Source organism: Palaemon carinicauda, chromosome 15 (assembly GCF_036898095.1).
Source record: "Palaemon carinicauda isolate YSFRI2023 chromosome 15, ASM3689809v2, whole genome shotgun sequence".
NCBI classification, from domain to species: Eukaryota; Metazoa; Arthropoda; class Malacostraca; order Decapoda; family Palaemonidae; genus Palaemon; species Palaemon carinicauda.
The window spans coordinates 19,560,347-19,586,836 of NC_090739.1; the positions used below are offsets into that span (position 1 = coordinate 19,560,347).

General features: G+C 40.9%; 2 protein-coding genes across 4 annotated transcripts in view; one reads left to right on the forward strand and one right to left on the reverse strand.

The window, feature by feature from the left end:
* Nucleotides 1-26,490, forward strand: part of LOC137654505 (distal membrane-arm assembly complex protein 2) — a 347,277-nt gene that overhangs the window by 244,852 nt on the left and 75,935 nt on the right. The window lies entirely within an intron of this gene.
* The window catches only part of LOC137654504 (alpha-ketoglutarate-dependent taurine dioxygenase-like), a 30,114-nt gene that overhangs the window by 3,482 nt on the left and 142 nt on the right, over nucleotides 1-26,490 (reverse strand). The window contains exons 1-6 of one of the 2 annotated variants that reach the window (XM_068388179.1): nucleotides 26,156-26,355; nucleotides 24,432-24,609; nucleotides 14,376-14,428; nucleotides 13,433-13,574; nucleotides 11,795-11,868; nucleotides 135-302 (exon numbers count right to left, since the gene is read on the reverse strand). In XM_068388179.1, the coding sequence (XP_068244280.1) occupies nucleotides 135-302; nucleotides 11,795-11,868; nucleotides 13,433-13,574; nucleotides 14,376-14,428; nucleotides 24,432-24,579 (585 nt within the window). In that variant the 5' untranslated portion in view covers nucleotides 24,580-24,609; nucleotides 26,156-26,355. Of the gene's footprint in view, nucleotides 1-134; nucleotides 303-11,794; nucleotides 11,869-13,432; nucleotides 13,575-14,375; nucleotides 14,429-24,431; nucleotides 24,610-26,155; nucleotides 26,356-26,490 lie in introns of those variants that run through there. The other variant, XM_068388177.1, reaches the window with a different exon arrangement.

Below are 26,490 nucleotides of genomic sequence, written 5' to 3' on the forward strand. Positions count from 1 at the left end.
AGTACATCACAGTCACTAAAGTATATGCAGTGCTATGAGAAGTAGTAACTAGTTTATTGCAAGCTCTAAGGGTTCCTAATTGATGAAAGTATTCATGCCCTTTGAACTTTCGTAGAACTTGGTACATTACTTACTTTTTTCTTGGTTAGAGGATGAGAATATATCAAAGGATGAGTAGGTCCAGAGCGGCGGTCGCTCACCATGTACAAACGTTCCCACCTGATGCGCTGTTCTCTTGGTAACTCTTCAACAATATCATTGAGTGGAGCAAAGACAGTGGGGCCATAAGTTGGTACACTCACCTGGAAAGATAAGTAAAAGTGATCACTGTATTATAAATTTCATTATTGTTCCAAAAACAGTACAGTACATATTGGTTTACATAAATACTTATCAGATATATAAATATTAATATGGACACACAAGGTTCTCTCAAACTCGAGAGCATGCCTACCATCTGCAGATTTGCTGTTTTACTGGCAGAGACCACTATTTTGAGTGAAAGTTATGGCAACTAGTAAGATAGCATTATAGACTTGCCAAGAAATGTAAGGTTTTCTGCCATTTAAGAACAATAACCAACCTCTCATTTCCCCCAATCAACTCATCAATGATTCGCCTGCCACCAATATTCTAAACTGGTGCACTTATTCTCTTAAACTCAACGTGCATGATTATCAGCATGAATCCTACTACTGGGTGCATTCCAAAGTCTAAGAAACACAACTCATCAGATGCACCAAATACTGTATACCCCATTCTCTAAGTTCCCTTAAGGCAAATTTGTTAATTGTGGGAACACGGTACTGTACATCCTTATATTACAGTATGTAACAATTCTTCTGCCTATCTAGACTTCTCTTGTCCATGCTCAATTTTTGTTTTGATTTATTAAAAACATTTCCCCTAACTGCTAAATGTGGCATATACTTGAGAAAGTTGATCATCTTCCTCTATGAGCCCTGGTATATATAGTTGAGATAAATCATCTTTAAATCTGTATACACTGCTAAACTTAAAAAAATGGGAAAGCATATGTAAAAATTTAATGAAAAAAAAAAATCATATATGCCGAGCAAATATATACAAGTGCACTTCAACTATAAAATATGTTTCCAAAAATTTCTCAATTAAATTAAGTACGCTACAAGTCCTTCAGCTGTCTGTGATGTACAGTTAATTTACATGAATATACTTAATTAGATATTACCTCTTGTCTATTTTCTGTCCTTGGTTATACAGAAGATAAATATAAAATTTCCTTTAGATGCGAGAAATTAATCTTTTAATGCTGTTTTGAATTCATAAGACCTAATCTATCAATTCTGCTGAGGCCTCCAGCTAATCCTGTTAGCAAGCCTTTAGTTCCTTTCCAACTGAATGCTTATTCAAATGATTTGACAAGTCCTTTCATTACAACAAATATAGATGCAAACACAATTGTAAAATATTTGGAAGAGACTGCTAGCCTATCTTTGAATTGATGTGGAATTCAAGCACCAATTCCTAAAAACCAATTTGTTATAAATCTTTTGTAGCAATGCATAGTAAAAAAGATGAAATGTATTTTCTGATATGAGACAAACACCTGTTTTGAAAATAAGACGAGGACCTTGTTATTTTTCTATCAGTGATGAAAAGCTAGATCCTGACAAGGAAAAATACAGTTTTATATGGAGCTATTTATAGAATCTTGAAGTTACCTTAGTTGAATAAAACTTGGCCCATCATGAGGGTTCCTTTTAATTTCTGTTATTTAAAAAAACTTGGCCAAATCTCATTTCTGAGATACATAATGCATCAGCATCCTTTACAATTCCTTCATTTACCTGCCCTAAAGGTTACTAAGGTGAGGTTTTTTCTTTGTCCGCTTTGTACTTCCTAGTTGTAATTTGTTTAATACTTAGTATTTATGACAGGTCAATGAAAATGGACAACATAAAAAACATGAAATAAATTTCCTAACTTGCCCTTCAATTCATAATTATGCATTACTGTATTGTCTACAGCAGTAAACAATTCTGGGTAGACAGTGGACTACAAAACCTTCTAAGCTGGATATGTACAGTAACAAAGAATATAATTTCATTATGTTCTAGAGCTACTATCTAGTTTCTTCATGTGGTAAATTCAAGATTAAAAACAAAAAAACTGTTAATGCCTCTCTGTACTACAATGACCTTTTATATAGCCCCGATATTCAATATTGCTGCAATTAAGAAACAACAAATTATCACTTTTTTCACTAAATCCAATGAAAGCAGCATATAAGAAATTTGTCTAATGCATAAATCTGACACATTAACATATAAAGAACTCATGGACTATATGAGAACATGAACGCACAACTAAAATTATTCATGGTATAGTATATCTTTATCTTATTCAGTGAATTTGAATATTAAATTTATTTGAATACTATGGTGATATTTACTAGCATCAATAATTTAGCATAGATACTGATCACATCTCAATTACTCATAGTTAGAGAAAATAATTCTAGGTTTTACTAACATGCGCATGACATTGAAAATAGCAATTTTCAATATTAAACTTAGCCGGTGATTATATAAGCTGCAACTCTGTTGCTCGACAGAAAACTCTACGTAAAAAATCCGCCAGCGATCGCTATGCAGGTAGGGGGTGTACTTCAACAGCGCCATCTGTCGTGCAGGTACTCAGTACTCAATGTAAACACAGAACTCTATTTTCTCTCTGTCGGGCTACCGGCAAGACCTACTAATTCGCTGTTACTAACTGGATTTGTTTTCACAACTATTTGGTGCAGTACACTATTCTAGTTTTGAGCTTTCGCTATGCAGGTGTTTTATCTTCATCTCAAAACTTGAACTCGTTTTGGATAGATTTAATTATGGTGACAAAGAGAGTATGGACTCTCTTTCACTTTTAAATGGCCGACCCTTCCCTTAGACGGAAGTGTGTTTAGGTTTTTAGTAATTTTTCTTATCACGTTATAGATCTATATTTTTTATATCTCTCCACCTTTATTAGGCCTCTTCGATTAACTTTCCATTTATTATAAACATATAAAAATAAATTTTAATGTTTTGTTTATATGCGACCTTTCCTGATAGTAGGCGGTCCTAACTTGGAACCGAAGTTAATCAACGTTGAGCCCGTTATATCGTATTTAGCCTTTAAAGAATTTAAAACTTTTTAAATGTAATGTTTTATGAAAGAATTTCTTTGATAGTCTTCGTACTGTTTTCAAAGATGAACTAACGTTTAGTTTTTTAGGCTACGCAGTTGTTGACGTTCAGGACGTTCAACATGCGCTCTATCGTTACGATAGAGAGAGAGTGTATCACGGTTTCACTTTGCAGTAAGAGTAAATCGATTCTGACGTTTTGTTCATTCTTTCTTAGCTTAAATGTTTTAAATTCTAATTTAAAGGAACTTTTTATTTGGAAAACCTTTCAGTTTTTTCCTTTAGTCAAATAACATATTTTTTTGACGATATATAATTGGGCTCTTCTCTTAGGTGCGAAATCAAGAGAGAAAGAGAGAGAGAGATAGAGACGGAGGGAGAGAGAGGAGAGAAAACGTTCCGTTCAAGCGGGTAACGTTGTTCTCGTGTTACTCTCGTCCCTAGTCTCTGTATGGGGAGGAAGGTAAAACGTTTTTAGGTTTTTATTCTCGTCCCCAGGCTTTGTGCGGTGAGAGATTGAAAACGTAGTTTATATGAACTACTGTAGTGTTTAGTCTCTTTCCCAGCCACTGAATTTTTTATCTTAATATATGTTTTCTGTTTTTTGCTGGTATTAATGAGCTGCATTATACGACTGATTTCGCAATTACTACCTTTTAATGAAGGGTAGAATTGCGCGTTTCAGGTAGAAATCAGTAAAAGTTTCGATTTCAGTGAAATAAGTGCAAAACAGAAAATCGATAAAGTGATATGCGCAAAGTGTTACAGTGTTGCGTCCGAGGGTTCGTCTGTTCGTGCCTGTCGTTCACCTAGTCCGGGACCTCTTGCAAGCTCCCAAGCCCAGGGGAGAAGTAATGTCGAACGACTTATGGGTTCGAGAGGCCTTGATCAACGAACAGACGTTTCCCTCCGTGGTTTCGGGCGTATCTACCCAAGATCGCCCCACCCACACAAAGATGAGAGAGCCCATTTATTCCTCGTCTGCGGAAGAGGTTTCTCGTAAGAAACCATGGACCAAGGTCTCGCGGCTTATTAAGCGCAAGTCGGTCCCTTCCGCGCAAGTCCAACGGCCCAGTTGTAGCCACTGGGTCAGTTCGGACTCGCTGCAGTCTTCCGACGACTGCTCACCTCCTAAGAGAGGCAAAGCGGTACCGCATCAGGCAGTCACACCGTCTGTTGCAGCACCTGCTCCTGTAGACCCTAAGTGGTCTTTGCTGCAGACCATGCAGTCTCAGTTAACGTAATTGATGCAGGACTTTCGTGCGGAGAAGGTTGACACTGCACCAACCTCTAGCCTACAACCAACCACGGTTGTGCAGGACGCTGAGGCGACCTTCTGCCGCACTCCAGCTGAGAGAGTCCCGCCACCCATGCGTTCCAGTGTACCCTGCCAGCCGCATGTTGACGTTCAGCGACGCACGGAACCTTCCGTTGACGTTCGTGAGGTACAACAACAGTCTAAGTTGTTTTGTTTTGACGCGGTGCGTCAACCTCCACATTCTAGAATTGTTTTGACTGCTCAGTCTAGACAGTCAAAGCAGTCTCGAGTGGACGCTGTACGTCCTCACGCACCTGTTGTGGTTGACAGTTCAGTTGTTGACAGTTCACAGACTGTCAAGCAGTTACATGACGTTGCGTTCTGGTCCGCTACTAAGGCACCAGTGAGAGACTCAGCTTTTATCGGACAAGGTTCCTGTAGATGAGGAAGTTGCTGTTCTCCCTCCTACTGATATTCCCTTGAGGACTCTGTCAGATGGAGAGGAGCCTTAAGCTGCTTAGCCTCCTATGGACTTTAATTAAATCATGATGATTTTTTTAAGGATCTTCGTCCGGATCTTGTAACTGCTGCTCCTCGTTCGCCTAAACGTCAGAACTTACACTAGGCCTAGCTACTTCGAAGCCGTTGTTTTTAAGCTAGTGCTCTCTCGCTCTCCTAGAGAGCGTTACGTTGGCTAGGCGACTGGTTTTTTCACCAGGAGGAGTTTGGGGGATACAGCCTTTGATTTCCCTTCTTTTAAACTGGCTTATAGAGCGAGAGTCTGATATGACACGAGAGAAGTTCTCGGCTTGGGAGTTCATGCCTCTGCCCAGATAGACTTCTCAATTCTGGTAGACTCTCCCTGGCCCCTAGCCAGGAGACGCTCCAAGTTGTTTACAGGTCAACTTCTCAGCTTTTGTCAAGCCTTTGAAGTTTTGCTGTACTATTATGGCACACATAACAAGGCTTTCAGGGATGGTAAACGGTTCCGCCTCAGTCGCTAACCCCGTCTGTTGCCACACCTGCTCCCGTAGACCCTAAATGGGCTTTGCTGCAAGACATGCAGTCCAAGCTTGCGTCCTTGATAGAGGACTTAAATGCGGAGAAGAACCTTCTGGCCAACAACCTTCCAACCGGTCGGTTGTGCGCCCTGTTGACGCTGAGGTAACCTACTCGCGTCTGCCAGTTGAGGTGGTTCCTCCTTCTGGCCAACAACCTTCCAACCGGTCGGTTATGCGCCCTGTTGACGCTGAGGTAACCTACTCGCGTCTGCCAGTTGAGGTGGTTCCTCCACCGATGCGACCCAGTGTGGGTTGCCAGCCGCACGTTGACGTTAAGCGACGCTCGGAGGTGGTTGTTGACGTTCAGGACGTTCAACAACCAGCAGAGGTGACTTGTTGTGACGCAGTGCGTCAACCTCAGCAACCCGGTAGGGTGTTGACTGCACAACCCAGACGGTCTAGACAGTTTCGGGTTGACGCTGTACTTCCTCGCGCACCCATGGTTGTTGACAGTTCACAGACTGTGCAGCAGTTCCATGATATTGCGTCCGGCTCCGTCACGCATCCACCAGTGCGACGGGATTCAGCGAGTCAGACGTTGCCCACTCCGTTGCCGTTTCCTCATCAGTTCGGATGAGGAACCCTCTGATGAGGACGTTGCTGAACAAGACGATCAGCCCCCAGCCCTGCTATCCATCCAGAAGATGCTGAAGAAGGAACGCTGCTCAGTCAGGCTGTGGATGAGTCTGGTAAGGACGCTGTCATCCGTGGATCAATTTGTGTCACTAGGAAGACTACACCTCCGTCCTCTTCTATACCATCTAGCTTTTCACTGGAAAAGGACAAGACGCTAGAAGCGGTCTCGATCCCGGTTTCCGAAAAGATAAAGTCTTGTCTGACTTGGTGAAAGGACTATATCAACCTAGAGAGGGTCTTCCCCTGACTGTTCAGACTCCCAACCACGTTCTCTTCTCGGACGCATCGGACGTAGGCTGGGGTGCGACATTAGACGGTCGGGAATGCTTGGGATTATGGAACTCGAGTCAAAGGACAATGCATTTCAACTGCAAGGAGCTACTGGCAGTACGTCTGGCCTGGAAAAGCTTCAGGTCTCTCCTTCAAGGCAAAGTGGTGGAGGTGAACTCGGACAACACCACGGCTTTGGCGTACATCTCCAAGCAAGGAGGGACCTACTCTCTGACGTTGTACGAGATCGCAAGGGACCTCCTCACCTGGTCAAAAGGTCTAGACATATCACTAGTAACGAGGTTCATCCAAGGCAACTTGAATGTCATGGCAGATTGTCTCAGTCAGAAGGGACAAATAATTCCAACAGAATGGACCCTCCACAAGGATGTATGCAAGAGACTTTGGGCCACCTGAGGCCAGCCAACCATAGATCTCTTCGCAACCTCGATGACCAAGAGGCTCCCATTATTTTGCTCACCAATCCCGGACCCAGTTGCAGTTCATATAGATGCCTTTCTCCTAGATTGGTCACATCTAGATCTACAGTAGGGTCCCGAATTACACGTGTTCTAATTACGCGATTCCTCAATTACGCGATCGATAGTTTTTAAAAATTAATTTTCCTGTATTTGCGAGGAGCATTCTAAATCCGCGAGTCAAGCACCGCGAAGCGTAGGAAATCTATTGTTTTCTTAATTGTATTGGGGGGGGGGTGATGGTTCCCCGATGTCTGAGAAGGGGGGGGGGAGAATGTGAGAGAAAGATTTCTGTTCAAACATTTTAAGACTAGTTTTGGATGAAAAATGTTAAGGTTTGCCCATCTGTTGTGTGAACTTGTCGCTAGGCCTAGCCTAACTGTCCAACACCTATATGTACAATATTCCATATTTGTACTAATTAATTTTTATACTTACGTTGTGATTATGGTGAAAAATCCTTATTCATTAAACTTTAAATTAAAAACCATCAAAATAAAGACTATTTTATATCATGCTACTGCCAAACATGTCACCACAACCAAACCCATTACTTTGTTTAGTACGTTCCATCGCCGATCATAACGAACTCGCTAACCAATTTTAACATCTGTCTATAGGTTAACTTTTGCGGCAAAAGATATCTTACCAGGTACTATGTAATAATAATGTTATAATTAATGTTTTATTTATCCTTAGAAAATCAAAATATATGAAATATGAGCAATTTTGTTTCGTGTTGTTTTTTTTTTCCTAAAAAAACGCCTTCTTAAAAGGAAAACGTTTTTTTTTTTACGTTTCATCGTCGATCATAAACGCATTTACTCCTGAAAGTGATATTGAAGAGCTTTTACTAAAGATGTTATTATAAATAAAGATTATAAATAGGTGGTAAAATATCTATAATTAAAGTGTAGCAGCATCAAGAAATGTTGGGGTTCGCCCTTTACATAAGAATGTACTGTACATTGGATTAGACAGAACGTAGAAAAAATCAATTAGGGAAAAATCGGTATTCGATATCCTCTTCATCAGCATCGTCAATCGGGCTTTTTATTTTTTTTTATTCTCAGTCGCTAACTAGTTATCGCACTGCCAAGATCTGCACACATTCCGATAATTCACATTTGAAGGTTTTCTGGGAGAGGATGGATAGAGAAAATACCGAACTATATAAAATGTTTTTTTAACCTGTTAAGCGTCACCCACGTGATAAACCGTTCACCACGATCTACTCGGTACCGCCTTCAACTGTATATTCCGTTCATGACTTTAATTGCCTTTTACAAGCCGTCAGTCTCGTGATGTTACTTTACTCGTATAGTAAGTATAGGATCACCACTTGGCAACACTCTCAGCATATGGGGACTGTGAATAGAAACTTATATGATGTCTGGCAACTATTTTTCTGAAGGTAGCTTGATGTTACAAAACTCTGGTTTGAACTGGTTTCCTATCAGTGCGCTCGGGCTTTCATGCATAAGTGGTTATTTGTTGTTCCTTTTGTAATGAAAGGTCTAAAGAGGAAGGTTATTTCTTTAGATGAAATAAATGATATTCTTGTTGTGGAATTTGATAATGATAACCTGTTTGATAATGAGAGCACTAGTTCTGAATCCTCCAGTGATGAGTATATTGAAGAAACAAAGTTTTCTTTCGATGTCGAAAGCGAAAATGACTTCTCATTACCGAATGACTGGACAATGAAATTTCACAAAACTATAAAGGGAAAGGAAACGCCGAGAGAGAGAGAGAGAGAGAGAGAGAGAGAGAGCGAGAGAGAGAGAGAGAGAGAGAGAGAGAGAGAGAGAGAGAGAGAGAGAGAGAGAGAGAGAGAGAGAGAGAGAATAAAGTGGATAAATAATGTACAAATGTATGACGAACATATTTGAAAACTATACAGGAAACGATATGAAGAGAGAGAGAGAGAGAGAGAGAGAGACCTATCCCTTTCCTTTTGTTGCTTATCCAGGCGTAAGATTTACGATTGAAGATAAAAAGAACCCATTAGAATATTCAGTATTATGTAGCCATTTGAAATTAAATAATAGTAGTATTAATTGTTTTTTTTACTCAACCATTTAATTAATATCCCTACTTTTAACTATAATTACGAATTATAAGCATAAAGAAATTATATTAACTTTGAAAAATTATCATTAGTGAAATGACCGCTCAGGGCAAAAAAAGCGTGATTATCGTACAGCAGCCTATTGCACACTTGCGCCTAGTGGCCGTGTTTACGTGTGGGAGTGTCATCATGGATATACAGTACTATACTGTAATTTTTAACTATTGCTAGATACGTACTGTATCAAACCTTGAAAACCCTTTTTTGTTTTTTGTATCTATAGGAAATAATTCTACATCATTCGGAAAATACTGAAAACAGTAAGCTATGCATAGTACAGTAGTAAATACTACAGTCATAGAAAATTATCAAAACTTTAACAACTTTTTATTGTTTTATTTATCCATAAAAGAAATTTTGTACAGTATTTTATAAAAAAAAATCTATAAGAAGGATTTCTTACAGTATTGTTAAGATAAAAGCTACAGTATATATATATATATATATATATATATATATATATATATATATATATATATATATATATATATATATATATATATATATATATATATATATATATGTTTTATATATATATATATATACATACATACATACACACATACAGTGTATATACAGTATATATATAGCTAGAAAGCTAGAAATGGAGTGAAAAAAAAATTGACGGGTAGGTTGCTGTTTGCCGCCATAATGTGTTTCGAAATATACGAATTTCCAATTACACGAGGCCTTTCATCGACCAAATTCTCGCATAATTCGGGACCCTACTGTATATGCATTCCCTCCGTTCAAGATTGTCAACAAGGTACTGCAGAAGTTCGCCTCTCACGAAGGGACAAGGTTGACGCTAGTTGCTTCCCTCTGGCCCGCGAGAGTATGGTTCACCGAGGTACTTCGATGGCTAGTAGACGTTCCCAGAACACTTCCCCTAAGGGTGGACCTTCTACGTCAGCCACACGTAAAGAAGGTACACCAAGGCCTCCACGCTCTTCGTCTGACTGCCTTCAGACTATCGAAAGACTCTCGAGAGCTAGAGGCTTTTCGAAGGAGGCAGCCAGAGCGATTGCTAGAGCAAGGAGAACATCCACCCTTAGAGTCTACCAATCGAAGTGGGAAATCTTCCGAAACTGGTGCAAGTCAGTATCCGTTTCCTCGACCAGTACCTCTGTAACTCAAATAGCTGACTTCCTCTTATATCTGAGGAAAGAACGATCTCTTTCAGCTCCCACTATCAAGGGTTACAGAAGCATGTTGGCATCAGTCTTCCGTCACAGAGGCTTAGATTTTTCCAACAATAAAGATCTACAGGACCTCCTTAAGTCTTTTGAGACCACGAAGGAGCGTCGTTTGGTTACACCTGGTTGGAATTTAGACGTGGTACTAAGATTCCTTATGTCAGACAGGTTCGAACCGCTACAATCAGCCTCCCTGAAAGATCTCACTCTTAAGACTCTTTTCCTGGTATGCTTAGCCTCGGCTAAAAGAGTCAGTGAGATTCATGCCTTCAGCAAGAACATCGTATTTTCGTCGGAAAAAGCCACTTGTTCGCTGCAACTTGGTTTTCTAGCCAAATACGAGCTGCCTTCTCGGCCTTGGCCAATATCGTTCGATATTCCAAACTTATCGTATGGTTGGAAATGAACTAGAAAGAGTCTTATGCCCTGTAAGAGCTCTTAAGTTCTATTTAAAACGAACTAAACCTTTACGAGGCCCGTCTGAAGCTTTATGGTGTTCAGTTAAGAAACCATCTTTGCCTATGTCAAAGAATGCTTTATCCTATTTTATCAGACTGTTAATACGAGAAGCTCATTCCCATCTGAATGAGGAAGACCAAGCTTTGCTGAAGGTAAGGACACACGAAGTTAGAGCTGTCGCAACTTCCGTGGCCTTTAAACAAAATAGATCTCTGCAAAGTATATCGACGCAACCTATTGGAAAAGCAAGTCAGTGTTCGCGTCTTTTTTATCTTAAGAATGTCCAGTCTCTTTACGAGAACTGCTACACTCTGGGACCATTCGTAGCAACGAGTGCAGTAGTGGGTGAGGGGTCAACCACTACAATTCCCTAATTCCATAACCTTTTTAATCTTTCTCTTGAAATGTTTTATTATTGTTTTTGGGTTGTCCGGAAGGCTAAGAAGCCTTTCGCATCCTACTTGATTTGGCGGGTGGTCAAAGTCATTTCTTGAGAAGCGCCTAGATTAGAGGTTTTGATGAGGTCCTGTTGTATGGGTTGCAACCCTTGATACTTCAGCTCCTAGGGGTCGCTCAGCATCCTAAGAGGATCGCGAGGCTCCGTAAGGAAGACGTACTTAAAAAGGCAGAGTAATTGTTTAAGTCGTCTTCCTTACCAGGTACTTATTTATTTTATGTTTGTTATTTTGAATAACTGCTAAAATGAAATAAAAAATCCTTAGCTCATAATAATGTAAACAATTATTGCTGGTCTCTACCCACCCCCCTGGGTGTGATTCAGCTTATATAATCACCGGCTAAGTTTAATATTGAAAAATGTTGTTTTTATAATAAAATAAATTTTTGAATATACTTACCCGGTGATTATATATTAAAGGACCCTCCCTTCCTCCCCAATAGAGACCCAGTGGACCGAGGAGAAAATTGAGTTCTGTGTTTACATTGAGTACTGAGTACCTGCACGACAGATGGCGCTGTTGAAGTACACCCCCTACCTGCATAGCGATCGCTGGCGGATTTTTTACGTAGAGTTTTCTGTCGAGCAACAGAGTTGCAGCTTATATAATCACCGGGTAAGTATATTCAAAAATTTATTTTATTATAAAAATAACATTTTACAAAACAACACAACTACCATATGGTATAGGGCGTAGCCAAAAGGGGCTTCTTGAAAACTGCCATCTATATGCCATCCTGTACGGCCAACATCTGAAATGGGAAAAAAAAATATTTCTAAACTTTAAAAACATCAATATAGCCCCAAGATAAGAATATTTGGCTTAAGAAATTTCAGAGATAAGAACTTGTGTGTTCAATACTGTAGATATAAATTTTTAAAATTTCATTTAAACCTATTTTACTGTGCAGAAAAAGCTGTAGGAATTCTTGATACATACAATATGTAGGATAGCTCACTAGTATTAGGAAAACCAGCTCACTAAAAACAATGAAGATTACAGGGTTGAGGATTTTGAGCTGGATGCCTAAGTTTATTATGTTAGATTTGAGAACCCCCTGTTGGCATATGGGGACTTGATAGATAATTTTCCAAGCAACATATGTACAATGCATATAAAAAAAAACTAATCCTCTAACCTCTAATACCACTTATACTGTACTATAGAAGAACAAAATGTTAATCTTTTCTATATTTTCAACATATTACAGTTGTCTGAGTCATACATTAACCTCTTCAAGCTCAATAGTGCAATCATATAATTTACCTTACAATTCAAGTGCCAAGGTTGTAAGAAAATCCATTATAAACTGTTCACACCTCCATTTTTGGGGGCAATCACATTCCTTATGGGAAAAACCACATAAGTACCTGAAGACAATGGCTTTTTATAATACATCGGTAGAAGGGTGGCTTCAAAAATTTTAAATAGCTAATTTCCTTTCTGAGGATCAAATAATATTTCTCAAAATCCACTAGCTCATAGCAAGTAAATTTTGCTAACAAAGCATTTCAAAATTTTGTCTAAAAGAGATGTCACAGTCATTTACAAAAAAAGCAATACCTATACAGAGAGTATATACTGTATAGAAAAAACAATACTGTACATGTAGATGAAATGAATGATGTTCAGGATTACAAAACTTAAGTGAACAAAGCATTCCAAATGACAAGAATTAATAACTTTGCACATACTCTGGTTGACTGCACAATATGTTTTTCACTTATTTTGTGAAATTGTCTTCCTCGGCTCAAGGCCTTAATGGTGTTGATTCTCATTTGAAGTAAAACAATACTGTTTTACATACCCATGAAGGATTACTGTTGCATTCATGACTTGTACTGCCATTTTTGTGGATAAGTATTTTTTTGTTTACCTTCATTAATTCTTTTATTAATTATTTTCGTAGCTTACTTAGCAAGTCAATTCCCCTTCAAGATTAATACACATGTGACTGGGTTTGTTGTTTTATCATTTTCTGAAGAAAAAACATCTCTTGTAGATGTCACAATTTTTTTAAAGAAATTTCTACATTAATTTACTTTTTCTCAATTTTCCTTAGATTCTAGAAACATTGTAGACAAAATATGTCTGTATAGGGAGTAGAGCATACAGTATTAAAATTATTTTCTATCATGATGCACAATTTTGTACAGTATATTGATGTCCTAAAGTTCTTCTCAAATATTGATAGCTATGTACTCACATTAATTATACACAATCCTGTATATACAGTAAAATTGTACTTAGATATTAAACTGCAAAATAATAAATGTAATAATGAATAAAAAAAATTGATAACGAGATGAACATACTTGTGCATCCTTCAGTCCGATCATTTGACACACGAAAAACATCTGGATGAGGTGACCGGGGATGTTTGTAAAATGTAGACTCGGGTTCACCAAACCATTTACCAATTTCAACATGTCTCTGACCACTAACGACCCCTTGATCCTGCTCCAATAATAAGATGATAAAGAAAAAGAACAAAAGTTATATTATCATAAAGTAGAAGTACATGAATATCAATATATTTTCTTTACACATGAATATCAATATCTTTTCTTTACTCAACTTAAATATAAAACAGGACTTTGTAATTATGTAATTTCTATATGTCAAGAAATTAACAACCTCTTGATCCTGCTTAATATAAAAGATAACTCCATCACAATCAGAAAATGAATAGCTTCCATAAATGCATGTAACGTATTGTATAATATTTGTTAACTTTATCTTAAATAAGAACATGATTTAACACAATTCTTTTGATAAGAATCCCTTATTTCACTTCTGAATATCCTTTCCCTTTGCTATGCATGAGTTATGAAATTTTCATCCTCTCTCCTCTTAAAGGGAACAGATTAGGATATCAAGGCATTTTGCTTATGACACACAATTTTGGTGGAGGCCTGCCATATAATGAAAACAACACGACTGCAGTATTATACCAGCACTTCTCTTGATATATATCATACTCTTTTATTCTACACTTAAATAATACCAACTTATTTTGAATGTAATTTTAATATAGTTCAGGGTGCATATATTCAGAAGTAGCTTATATTGTTTACATTACTAGTTATTCCTTGTTATCAGCAGGATTTTGGATATTGCATGTACTGTACTCACAAAATATATATAAAAAAAAACACACAAAATAGAAACAATTCCATAGTAAGAAATAAAGGGTTATATATATGGATTTCATTAATATTTTGCTTCATCAGCTAAAAACAAAAACAACAGTCTTGCCTTGAAAATCAATATTCGATGTTTTGTCACATCCTCCTTGATTGCAGCAACAACTGTAATGATAAAGAAATTCAAGCAGCCTGAGTATCTGACAAAAAACAAAAACAAAAAAAAATCCTGGAAGGTTAACTATTTAGAAAGAGAACTGATATTCCATGGATAGCATATTAATTTATAAGATCTACCATGCATATAAGAGTCCTAGCTTATACCAACTGTGCTTGTTTTCTGAGTCAATAACATTAAATATAGTTATATTTTAATTTTAAATGGAGCAAATCACTGATGCAATATTAAAAAACGGATTTTGAGCGAAGCGAAAAATCTATTTTTGGGTGAGATAGCCATGGCGTCCTGATGGAAGGTTCCTTTTTGGTAGCTTCCTTGGGTATAAGACTACTAAGATATTCCCAGAGAATTTAACCACAGGTTATCACAGAATTCTAACTTCTGGAGCGAGTATCTCAAAGGTTTCCCTTTAAGACATCGTAATACAACAGGGGACGCGCATGTCTGAACGCGCCACATAGCTATCTTCACCCCGAACAGAGTTAATGCTTCGGTGTGTAAGGACTGAGAATAGCTGGGAGCCGTTCCACAGCTAATCTCACTCGTGGCTACTACTGATACTCGAGACGTAAACAAACGGACGCCATTGCTCTAATGACGTCACGCCCGTCTTCATCCTGAAGCCAGTTGCTGCCCATCACCATGATACAGTTGCATAGGGTGGGAACAAAACTGGACGAAGTAGTAGGGAGGGTCCATCAGGACGCCATGGCTATCTCACCCAAAAATAGATTTTTCGCTTCGCTCAAAATCCGTTTTTTGGGCTCAAGCCATGGCGTCCTGATGGAAGAGTACCAGAGAATCAATGTATCGTGGTAGATTTTCCCCCAGTATTAAGTGCCTAGGCATTGACAAAACAGCAAAGTAATCTTAGATAAAGAACCATAGGAACGAAGTATCCTGCCCCCCTTGGCAGGAAGTTCCCATGGGCTATGCCGACGTCAAAGTGGTATTGAAGGGCTATTCATCCTGAGAGAAGAACTTGAAGAACTTAGAGATGAAGCGGAATGTTTGGTATTTGTATAGGAACATTCTGAATTAGACCAGTGGTGGTTGGGCACTGTGTATAGAGTTCATCTCTTGGTTATCAGAAGTAAGTATTCGTGTAGGAACCTTACTGAGACAGGGTGAATATAATTTAGGATTAGACATCTTAAATTCTTCATAACCATAAGAAAGGAGGAATAAATAAAACTATGACAGTATGTATTTCATAGTAAGTAGGAGCTGAAAGAGACGCATAAGTAATAAAATAGAAATTTTATTTCACAATGCAGAAATTAAATAATTTACAGCAAAAGTAAAGTTCATTTACAGTAATAATAATGTACATAGAAATAAAGGCTTGCTCTTGAATCTGAAAAGGAATTTCAGGATTAGTAGGTACTCGTTCTCGAGGAACGCAAGTCTTTAAATAACACATCATGCTCAAGGCATGCGGCACTTGTGTGACACTATGACATTTCACCTGGGATAAGAACAGTTATAAAAGCACTAAGTGTTTTTAGACATCACTATGAATCGCTCGAGGGTCAACATAGGCACCCGAAGAGTTAGAGTCCCAAGTAACTCACTGTTCTACGCAGAGTTAGGTGCAGGTTTCATAACACTACCTGCGGCTACCACAAAATGTTTGACTTCGTGCACTTGTTTCGCATAATGTTTAAAGAAAACTCGCGAGGACTTCCAGCCCGTAAAGTTTTTAAGGCTTTCAAAGTCCATGCTCTGAAAGAAGTTCAGAGAAGATGCCACTTTTCTAGGATCATGACCAGCGGGTGTACTGTTCGGATCCGCTCTGCGAATGAAGTAGGTGATTTTCGCTCTTAATTGTTTCAGTGACAGGTCGCTGCCCGATGTTTCTCCTTTGAAGAGTTGGCCTCCACCAAAGTTCGAAGTTCTGCGAAGATAGACCTTGAGACTCTCTACTGGACATAGAGAGACATCCTCCTTCAGGGGGCATATTCTCCAAGGGCCCCATCTTTTGGTGGGTAATTCGTTTTTAGCGAGAAACGTCGGATCAGGGGAGAGGGTCACTTCTCCTGAATCGGTAAACAGGATGTGTCCTTCTTCTCTTGATAATGCCACTATTTCGCTGACTCGAGCTCCCGAAGCGAGAGCAAATAAAAATATAACTTTCTGAGTCAGATCCTTGAGGGGGCATGAATCATTGTCCAAGTTGGAGGCGAAATGGAGTACCTTGTCTAGTGACCAGGAGATCGGTTTCGGAGGGGGTGCTGGACGTAGGCGAGCACATGCTTTTGGTAATTTGTTGAAGATGTCGTTGGACAGATCAATTTGGAAAGCATATAGAATTGGTCTAGCCAAGGCCGATTTGCAGGTTGAAATCGTATTGGCTGCTAATCCTTGTCCATGAAGGTGAATGAAGAAGGACATACAGAAATCAATTGTGATTTCTTTAGGATTTTTTGCCTTGACAAAGGAGACCCATTTCCTCCAGGATGATTCATATTGCCGTCTCGTGGATTCGGTCTTGTATTCCTCTAGGAAGTCTAGACTTTTCTTCGAGATCCCAAACCTCTTCTTTGCGGCAAGGGAGAGAAAATCATGAGATGAAGGTCCTTGATTTTCGATGATGAAGCGAAGACAGTCGACTTCTGTACTTGTTGAGAGAGAACTGGGCCCGGGAGAGGGATCAGCTTGGGCTGCAGCTCCAGGACCAGGGGGTACCAGTTGCTCCGGGGCCACTTGGGAGCCACTAGGGCCGCTGTCCCTTTGAAGGTTCTCAGTTTGAAGAGGACTTTCAACAGAAGGTTGGTGGGAGGGAACAGGTAGATCTTGGACCACCTGTTCCAGTCCAGTGACATGGCGTCCACCGCTTCTGCTTTGGGGTCCTCGTACGGGGCTACGTACAGAGGAAGTTGATTGTTGTCGCTCGTTGCAAAGAGATCTATCTGAAGTTCTGGGACTTGGTGAGAGATGAAGGAGAACGATCTTGCGTCTAGAGACCATTCCGACTCTATCGGGTTTGTCCGAGATAGAGCATCCGCTGTCACATTGCGGAATCCTTGTAGGTGAACTGCAGACAGGTGCCACTTCTTCTTCTCCGCCAGACGGAAGATTGGGAGAAGCACCTGATTTATCTGGGGCGATCTTGAGCCTTGGCGATTGAGACAACGAACTACCACCGAGTTGTCTAGGGTTAGACGGATGTGGATCGAGGGCGGCGGGGATAACTTCTTCAGAGTTAGAAGGACCGCCATGGCCTCCAAGATGTTTATGTGGAACGTCTTGAATAGTGGAGACCAGGTACCTTGAACCTGTTTCTGGTGGGAGTGACCTCCCCAACCTTCCAGTGAGGCATCCGTGTGGATGTTGAGTGATGGAGGAGGGTGTTGGAGAGGAATGGACCTTTTCAGGGCCTTTTCTTCCGACCACGGCTTTAGGAGGCGTCGTAGTCTGTTTGGAAGCCGTCTCTTGAGGTCTCTTCGAGCGATGGATGCCGAGCGTCTCCAGACTCCCGCGGCATCCTTTAGCTGTGCACGAAGCACTGGGTTTGTCACTGAGGCGAATTGTAGAGAGCCTAGAACTCGTTCCTGCTGTCGTCTTGAAATGCGTTTGGATTTCAGTAGTCGCTTGACAGACCCTGCTATTTCCTTCCTTTTCTTCTGGGGGATGGAAAGGCGGTGTGACTGAAGATTCCAGTGGATTCCCAACCACTGAAACTTCTGAGCTGGAGAGAGGCGAGATTTTTTCTCGTTGATCTTGAATCCCAGGTGTTCTAGGTACTGGGTAACTTCGTTGCAAGACTTTGCACACTCTTCGGGCGATGGAGCCCAGACTAGCCAGTCGTCGAGGTAGGCCATCACCTGGACGTTTCTTAGGCGGAGCTGTTGTACTATGGCATCCGCCAGTTTTGTGAAGATCCGAGGGGCCACATTGAGGCCGAAGGGCATGGCCCGGAAGGCGTAGCTTTTCCTTTGGAGTCGAAATCCTAGGTAGGAGGAAGCGTGATGGTTCATTGGAATGTGCCAGTAGGCATCCGCCAGGTCTATAGAGACCGTGTAGGAACCTTGAGGCAGAAGGGTCCTTATTTGTTGAAGCGTCAGCATCTTGAATTTGTTGTTCTCTATGAACTTGTTGAGGGGGGATAAGTCCAGAATGACTCTGAGTTTGTCTGAGTCCGTCTTAGGAACACAAAACAGTCTCCCTTGGAACCTGGTGGACTTTACCTTCCTTATCACCTTCTTGTTCAAGAGGTCTAGAACATATTCTTCCAGAAGGGGGGTTGATTGCTGGAAGAACTGCTGGAAGATTGGGGGTGGTTGCGTCCAACTCCAGCCTAGACCGTTCTTGATGATGCTGTGTGCCCAGGGATCGAAGGTCCAACGATCCTGGAATTGGCGGAGTCTTCCTCCCACCGGAAGCGCTTCATTGCTTCTGGTGTCCCGAGGACTTGTTGCCTCGGCCGCTAGCTCCCTTTCCTCCTCTACCTCTGGAGGGACGGCGAGATGCGTCTCTGCTTGCACCCCTGAACGAGCCTCTACCTTTGGCATGAAAGGTAGTTGATGGTTGCTCAAAGGCAGGGGTGAAGACCGGTGACTGTGACAACACCGGTTGGGGGACCAATTGAAAGGTCTGTTGTGGTTGGGCAACCACTTGGGAGGTAGCGGGTCCCGGAAACTGACGTCTTTGCTGACGTTGCTGGGGTTTTGACTTCTGAGGTTTCCTCTTAGGCTGAGGTCCATCGTCCTGAGAGGGTTTCCTTTTCCTGGACATGCCCCACTTGTGGAGAAGGTTCCTATTCTCCGTGGCGGCTCTGTCAGTTATTTCCTTCACAAGGTCAGAAGGAAACAGGTGCTTTCCCCAGATGTTGGAGGAAATCAGCCTCCGGGGTTCGTGTTTCACGGTGGCACCGGCAAACACGAATTCACGACAGGCTCTTCGAGCCTTTATGAAGTGGTACAAGTCCTTCATTACTGTCAGTAAGTGGGATTTGGAGAGTACCATGTAGTGATCTGGTACAGTACTCTAGTGTCACAGGCCATAACTTCCAGTTGGACTTGATGAGAAAGAGATGCCGCAAGCCTCTCCTTCGTGTCTTGTTCCCGGCGAAGGAGGTGATCGTTGAGCTTAGGGAGGTCTTCATTAAACTGACGTCCGGCGACGTCAGGATCGAGCCTTCCCACGACGAAAGTATGCTGAACATCTTTCCAGTGTCGAGCGTCAGGGGGGGTCTGCACTCCTCCAGTGCAGGGCAGGGTTTCCCTTCTAACGCCGCTTTAAGGCATGCAGCTAAGGCCTTTTCCAAGAATGGAAGAACCGCAGTGTCAGGTGCAACGTACGTAGGGTGCTTCTTGCTCAAAGCCGGAAGCTTAGAGCAGGTAAAGCCTCTACTCTTAAATGCGGAGGCTAGCATAGCCTGGGCCTTTGTGAGATCGAACACTATCTCTTCTTTAGGTTCGGTCTCTTCCTTCGAGGCAGGTTCGGAACGAAGCCGGACGTAACAGTCCGGGTAGGCCTCAAAGCTTGGGAAGAACTCCACATCTTCCAAAGGGACCGTGCCGATCTTATCACTGACAAAGATCCTGCCGGTCGTAATAACCATATGCTCTGCATACCTCCACGGGTTGGCATGAGAGCAAGCGGGGAGATCCTTGACCGAAATCTTCTTCGGCTCTCTGGATCCAATCATCGACCTGATGGACTCCTGGTTCTCCTTCAGCCTGTCGTCCATGACGGCTCTAATCAGCCGGATCAGTTCTTGAGTAGAAGAAGAAGGATCCGGAGTCGAGGAGGTAGACGGAATGGACATTTCCGTCGGTGTAGGAGTAGGAGGGGGGATGGACGAGGGAGCAGCTCCTAGCTCCGACTCGGTGTACTCCACCTTGTCTTCGTCCTCTTCGGCTCCTTGAGCCATAAGCGTCTTCTCCGTGTCTTCCGAGACGTCTGAAATCTGTTCATCATCCTCGGAATCTAAACGACACTCGTGCATGGACTGAGCCATGACCACATCAGGTTCCACCGTAATTTGGACAGTGGGGATCACATCTTTGGGTACCACTGAGTCAGGGGAGGCCTTAGGGAACAATAGTGACCTCAGTTCTTCGGTGGCCAGGTACGGTCCGGTAGCATTTTTCTGAAAGCCACGCACCCACTTGCGCAGCTTTTCACGAGAAATGTCTCTAACCTCCGCTGAAGGAGGGTTATGGAAGGCCTCAACTAGGTGGGCCTGGCAGACCGTACAATCCAGTGGATTCCAAAACTTCAAATCCCCTTTCTTGTCTGCACAAGGGGCGTGAGTCCTGCAAGCCGTATGCCCGTAAAACTGCGGGCGTTTCACAGCGCAGAAGGCGAAATCACACTTCATCTGCTCCTCCTGTGGAAGAAAGAGAAAATGAGTATGGGGGAGTCATAAGAATGGCTCTTAAACTAAGTTAATATTAATCATTAATTTTAACTTAAAGAAGGTGTGATGCATAGAGAATGAAAACAGTAAAGGAGAACATGCTCCATGCATCTCGCCCGGCTGGTTACCATAAGCTTGGTCCCTGGATAATCCAAATGACCGAGGGCACTGGATATAGTTTCCTAGAATTCCAAGTATCTTGGAATTCCATGGAAAACCAAGGACAAGATTGGGATCGAATTCATTCGGTTCCCAGTTAAGGGCCAGAAGGCCTCATTTAAAAGGTAACTGCTTCTGGCAACCAGCCGTGCTAAGATGCACATAGCATGCTGGAATTAGAAGAATGCAAAGAGACAGCATGATCACTAATAGAGCAGTACTAGGTACTGATCTTAATAGCAGAAGCAGCTTATCTGTTTGCGATATAGGGCTATCATAGTCTTATGATAGCTACAGTAAGGGGGTGCAAGTATTCTTGACGCCTCCGGGGCATCCGGCAAGCCGCCGGCATGCCGGAGCTCGCTCCAGCATAGATTCTGGCATTAGGACAGACAATTTTCAAAAGTCAGTTAAATACCAGGATGGCGGCCGCCGGCACAACGGCGGCACGCCGGCAGGGAGCGGCGGCTCCGGCAGTCGGAGGATGCCAGGTTGGTGACTGGGATAAGGATGGTAAAGGCTGTATCGGGTTGCCGGCAGTATATGCCGGCACTCCGGCGATCGACCGGCAAGCGGACGACTAGATAGGAGTAGGAGAGCCGCCGGTAGTAGCCGGCGGCAGCCGGCAGTCCCTCGGTACACGGGGGGCTGGCGGCAAGGTTAGGGAGAGTCACCAAGTAGGAGGCAGGTATTGCCGACAGTAGAGGCGGCAAGAGACCGGCACCCGGATAGGGAGAGAGACAGGGGGGAGGGGGGAAGGGATGTAGGAAGTACCATCAGGGTTCCAGACATCCCTCCCCCTCCCTGAGGGGGTGTACCCATGATAGAGGCAGGCTCTAACATCCATGAGCAGGGGTCACTAGGGACCGGGAGCAAGGTAGCCCAAGGGAGGGCTAGGGAACACCCAAAGAGGGGGGGGGGAGACTCCCATATGCAGAACTATACTAGTAACTAACCTTATAGGACACTATGAAGGTATATGTACCAGAGCGGACTGCACAAGGAAGCTCGGGTAGCCCTACTCTTCCACCCTAAGGAGGAGTTGTAGGACAGGGGACAGATGAGTATAAACTAACCTAAGCATAGGCTAGGCTATACAAGAGATAGGTGGGGAGGGAGAAGAGAGAAGTCTTCCCAGGAAGGGTTTCTGTACCAGAGCGGCCACTAAGGAAAGGGAGGACACTCCCTAACCTAAGATCAGGCAGATCGGCTAAAACGGTGCAAGAGTACAGTTTCAGCATGGAACAGAGAAACCTTCCTAACCTAACCTAGAACAGGGCTAAGAGTCCTGAACTAGGAAAGGAAGAAGACATATCGCTATCGCAGGAAAGTCATAGACTATCCTAGCCATAGAGGTAGGCTAGCCTAACCTCACTCTCGGACGCAGCCCTAAAGGGGGTTCATTCCTTTAGGGAGGACAGAGAGGCGATATATACTCTATTAGACAATTAATCCCTTTACTCAGAAAAGGAATCAAGGCTAAATAGAGGGAATGCCAAGGCAGGGGATGAAGGAAGCATATAGGGGTCCTAATATTAGGTTAGGCTAGAAAGAGTCACTGACTAGCCTATCCCCTATATGGTCCCTGAAGGCGAAAACATTTGCATCACTGTCAAAAGTATTGTAAAATAATAATGCCACTATCTTCATAACTTAGTCTAGGATCACTAATAAATCATGCATGAACACTTGTATGTAGGCTCCTGGCCTGGGGGCTATAGTAGCCGACTGGTATGAGGTCAATCGATGACCGATAAAAAGCGTCTAAACACGATATAAAAGTTCCTAGCTATGAAGACTAAATAAACTAATGTATTCGATTAGTATATAATGCCGGAAACGTTGTTGTGGCTAACTAAATAAGACATGCATAACAACAACGACGCCATAAAATGGCGGGTCCGGTAGAGGCACAGCTCTGCCACAAAACAGCAATTATTTCGAAAAGTAATATTTACTTTACGGCCAGAGCTTAATTAAACAATACTGGAACCTTGTACTCAACTTTCCAGAAGAAGGCGAGGCTGAAGGTAACGACATAGCGAAGATGCAAAACGATAAAGTTAACACAGGGAAAATCCGTCTAAGTAGGGCAGCTACTAAACAAAGGATGAAGACGGGCGTGACGTCATTAGAGCAATGGCGTCCGTTTGTTTACGTCTCGAGTATCAGTAGTAGCCACGAGTGAGATTAGCTGTGGAACGGCTCCCAGCTATTCTCAGTCCTTACACACCGAAGCATTAACTCTGTTCGGGGTGAAGATAGCTATGTGGCGCGTTCAGACATGCGCGTCCCCTGTTGTATTACGATGTCTTAAAGGGAAACCTTTGAGATACTCGCTCCAGAAGTTAGAATTCTGTGATAACCTGTGGTTAAATTCTCTGGGAATATCTTAGTAGTCTTATACCCAAGGAAGCTACCAAAAAGGAACCTTCCATCAGGACGCCATGGCTTGAGCCCAAAAAAAGAATCTTTAATATCTAGAGCATTAGCCTATCAATGTCCATGTGTAAACCCAACATTTTCCATTTCTTTTACTTCATAAAATATCATATTAAATAGTATATACTGTACTGTACTTAAGGCTACGTGTGTAGCATTATATGGGTTTAAATATTTCAATTCCAGATTTTCATTTTACAATACAACCTCATTTGAAAGAATGGAAGATGAGTTTAGCCATGCCTTGTATATATGAGAAGTTCACACTCCAAGTAATGATTAGGTTAAGTAGAGTTGGTAAGAGAGAGATCATAACTCATGTGTATTAGTAACCAATCTTAGATTTGTAAAGATTCAGACCATTTTGGAATATCTGGGTCATAGTTCAAGGCAACGATTTTGATACATGTACTACATTTTGAGACAATCTGCTTCAAGTTAGGGATTCTAGATGTAATTATACAAAAAATACTCTTTTAAAGTTAGTGATACCTGTGCAGTACTGTAAAAACAGCTAAAGGTAAAACACTTAAATGTCTTTCAAATTATCAATAAGTATTGAAAAACAAGGTTAACGTGAGTTTCTAATAAAATAGCCACAAGAACGCAAATAAAATAAAATACAAGCTTAGTACAGTAGAACTATACAAGGTCAACTACTGTAAATATATAGTATTTCAATGTTGTTTGGTGCATGCATAATATTACCACAAGGAAGGTAATAAAAATGGTCTAAGATATGTATATCAATGTCAGTTTTACCATACATTGTTTTTTTTACCTGATTGAGATCATTTTTACAGCCTTAGACAATAATTTGGTGTCTCATGAACTAATGTGCTCCTCCAGGGATTTTGCAAGATTTTTATCCCCCTGGCCATGATAAAAAAAAAAACAATTTGGTTCAATATTATACTGTACCTTTACTATAATACTAAAAGTTGTCAGAAATAAATAGAAAATTGTAGTACAGTAAAGTAATAACTTTATTTCATTTATTCCCAAAAAACAAATCTTACCTTCTTTTGGCACATCTTTCTTTAAATCAATTCCACGCACTTCACAACCAAGTTGAACGGGAGTGAGCTGGTAAAAATCATGGGTGTTTTCCTTTGATGCCATGTAAGAGAATGGTCTGACAAAGATCCTATGGAAAGTCTTCAGCATCAACTTGTCCTTGATCAAGTACAGTTTAACCTGTAAATAAAGTACCACATAATTTCTTGCACTATAGTGAAAATGAGACAACAATACTGTATATTCTATCGTATGGATTCTAAAAATTAATAGGTTAATAACATTAACAGCTTACTTTGATCTCATAGCATGCTAACAAAAATTATTGCAGAGCATTTCATATGGTCTGGATAAACATCTTAGCAAGAATAGCTTTCACATTATTTTTCAAATATCACAGAGCATAATTTGGCTTTGTATCAATAATTCTTTATTTAATATTATTTGAGCTCTAATTTAGGCAGTTTGTCTACAATGGGGGCTTAAAAGTTATGCACTGTGTCAAGATACAGTATATAAAATCAGTAAAATAATAATACATTTAAATCATTAAGAGAATAAAGAAATGGAATTCAAAGGTTAATGAAGTAAAATACAAAATATTTTCTATTTTTACTGTGCAACAGGGTCCTCATATTTTTGTACTGCACAAATACAGTTGCATTTTTTTCAATTAACCTGTACAACAATTTTTCTCATTATATTTGTATTAATTTATTAATCTGGAATTTACCATGTTTAACTCGTGAAGGCCTTTTTTTCTTTCATCAGTTCTTTTACCTATCATTTCTCATTTGTACTTCTGTAGCTCATTAATACCTTTCTAAATTATGTTCTTGACAGAGAGCTTCCATACAATTTTAGCATTGATGTTTGTGGTTTTTTATATAATTTACCCCATAATCTATCAATAGGTTTACAAAGGTATAGTGTCTATAATGATACAGTAATCAAAGATTCAGTTGTTACTTATGTACAGTTACTTGTAGTACATTATACATTGTCATGGTTGTGCTTGAGTTTGTTGCAGACAGATTCTTGCAAGACTAATGTCTGTCAAAAGCAATCACAGGATGTGTTAGTTAAGATGAGGTTTATCCTACTTAGACTGCAATATTGCAACCTACTTTTGTTTATAAATGCTATGTTTGCCGTGATTATTTACCCCTAAACCATTCATCATAACCCTAGTGAAACTTGATCAAAATTCATAATTTTTGAGTGAGGGCATATTTACCCTAAAAGCCAACAATTTCTTGTAAAGACAATTATCAAAACTTCAAAATACATAAACTTACCTAAAAATTATTTCACCAGGGAAATATTGAAAAACCCTCTAAACGGGTTGCTATTACTGTATTTAAATCCTGTTTTCATGGTGACTGTGTTTACTATGGTGCTCAAGTTGTAAGGAAATTAAGAGAATATTTACGCATCTAACTTGACAAAGATTGCACTGTCCTTTCTTAACACAGGGGCTATCTATGCCTCTCCCTTGTAAGTGTACTGTACTTGCATTATTAGAAACTAATGAAATCATAGTCCGGTTTTATTGTAGTGTATTACAGGGCAATGTAACCTAGGAAAACAACTACTTTTTCTTATAGAAAAAATTACGCTCTTCGAAAATGACACTCGTTCCCGTCGCAAATGAACAATTAATGCAAGGCTAAACATATACCATACTTGCAACAATCACAATTTCACACAGTGTGTGGGAGGCTACCTGTCTCAGCTTTAATCAACGTATCCCAGGTAGTCCAATTAAAGTTCATTAGCCTTTCTTAGTACGAGGAAGAGGAAAGTCAAGAGGACACATCGTTGGATTGGCTGTAGTGGCTTGAGGTGAGGTTAGGTAGGATGTATTGGTTTGAAAATGCATTTATTACGAAAATGACACGGTGACACACTCGCAAGGGAGATTGCCTTATAGGACAACTCTAAAAGGGATGGGCTGGCAATTCAATCCCCATTAATTTACAAATAGAATCCAAACATGTCATTTGGAACCAAAACCAATCATAGTACCAATGCAAGTAGTTGTGTTGTTATTTTATTTCA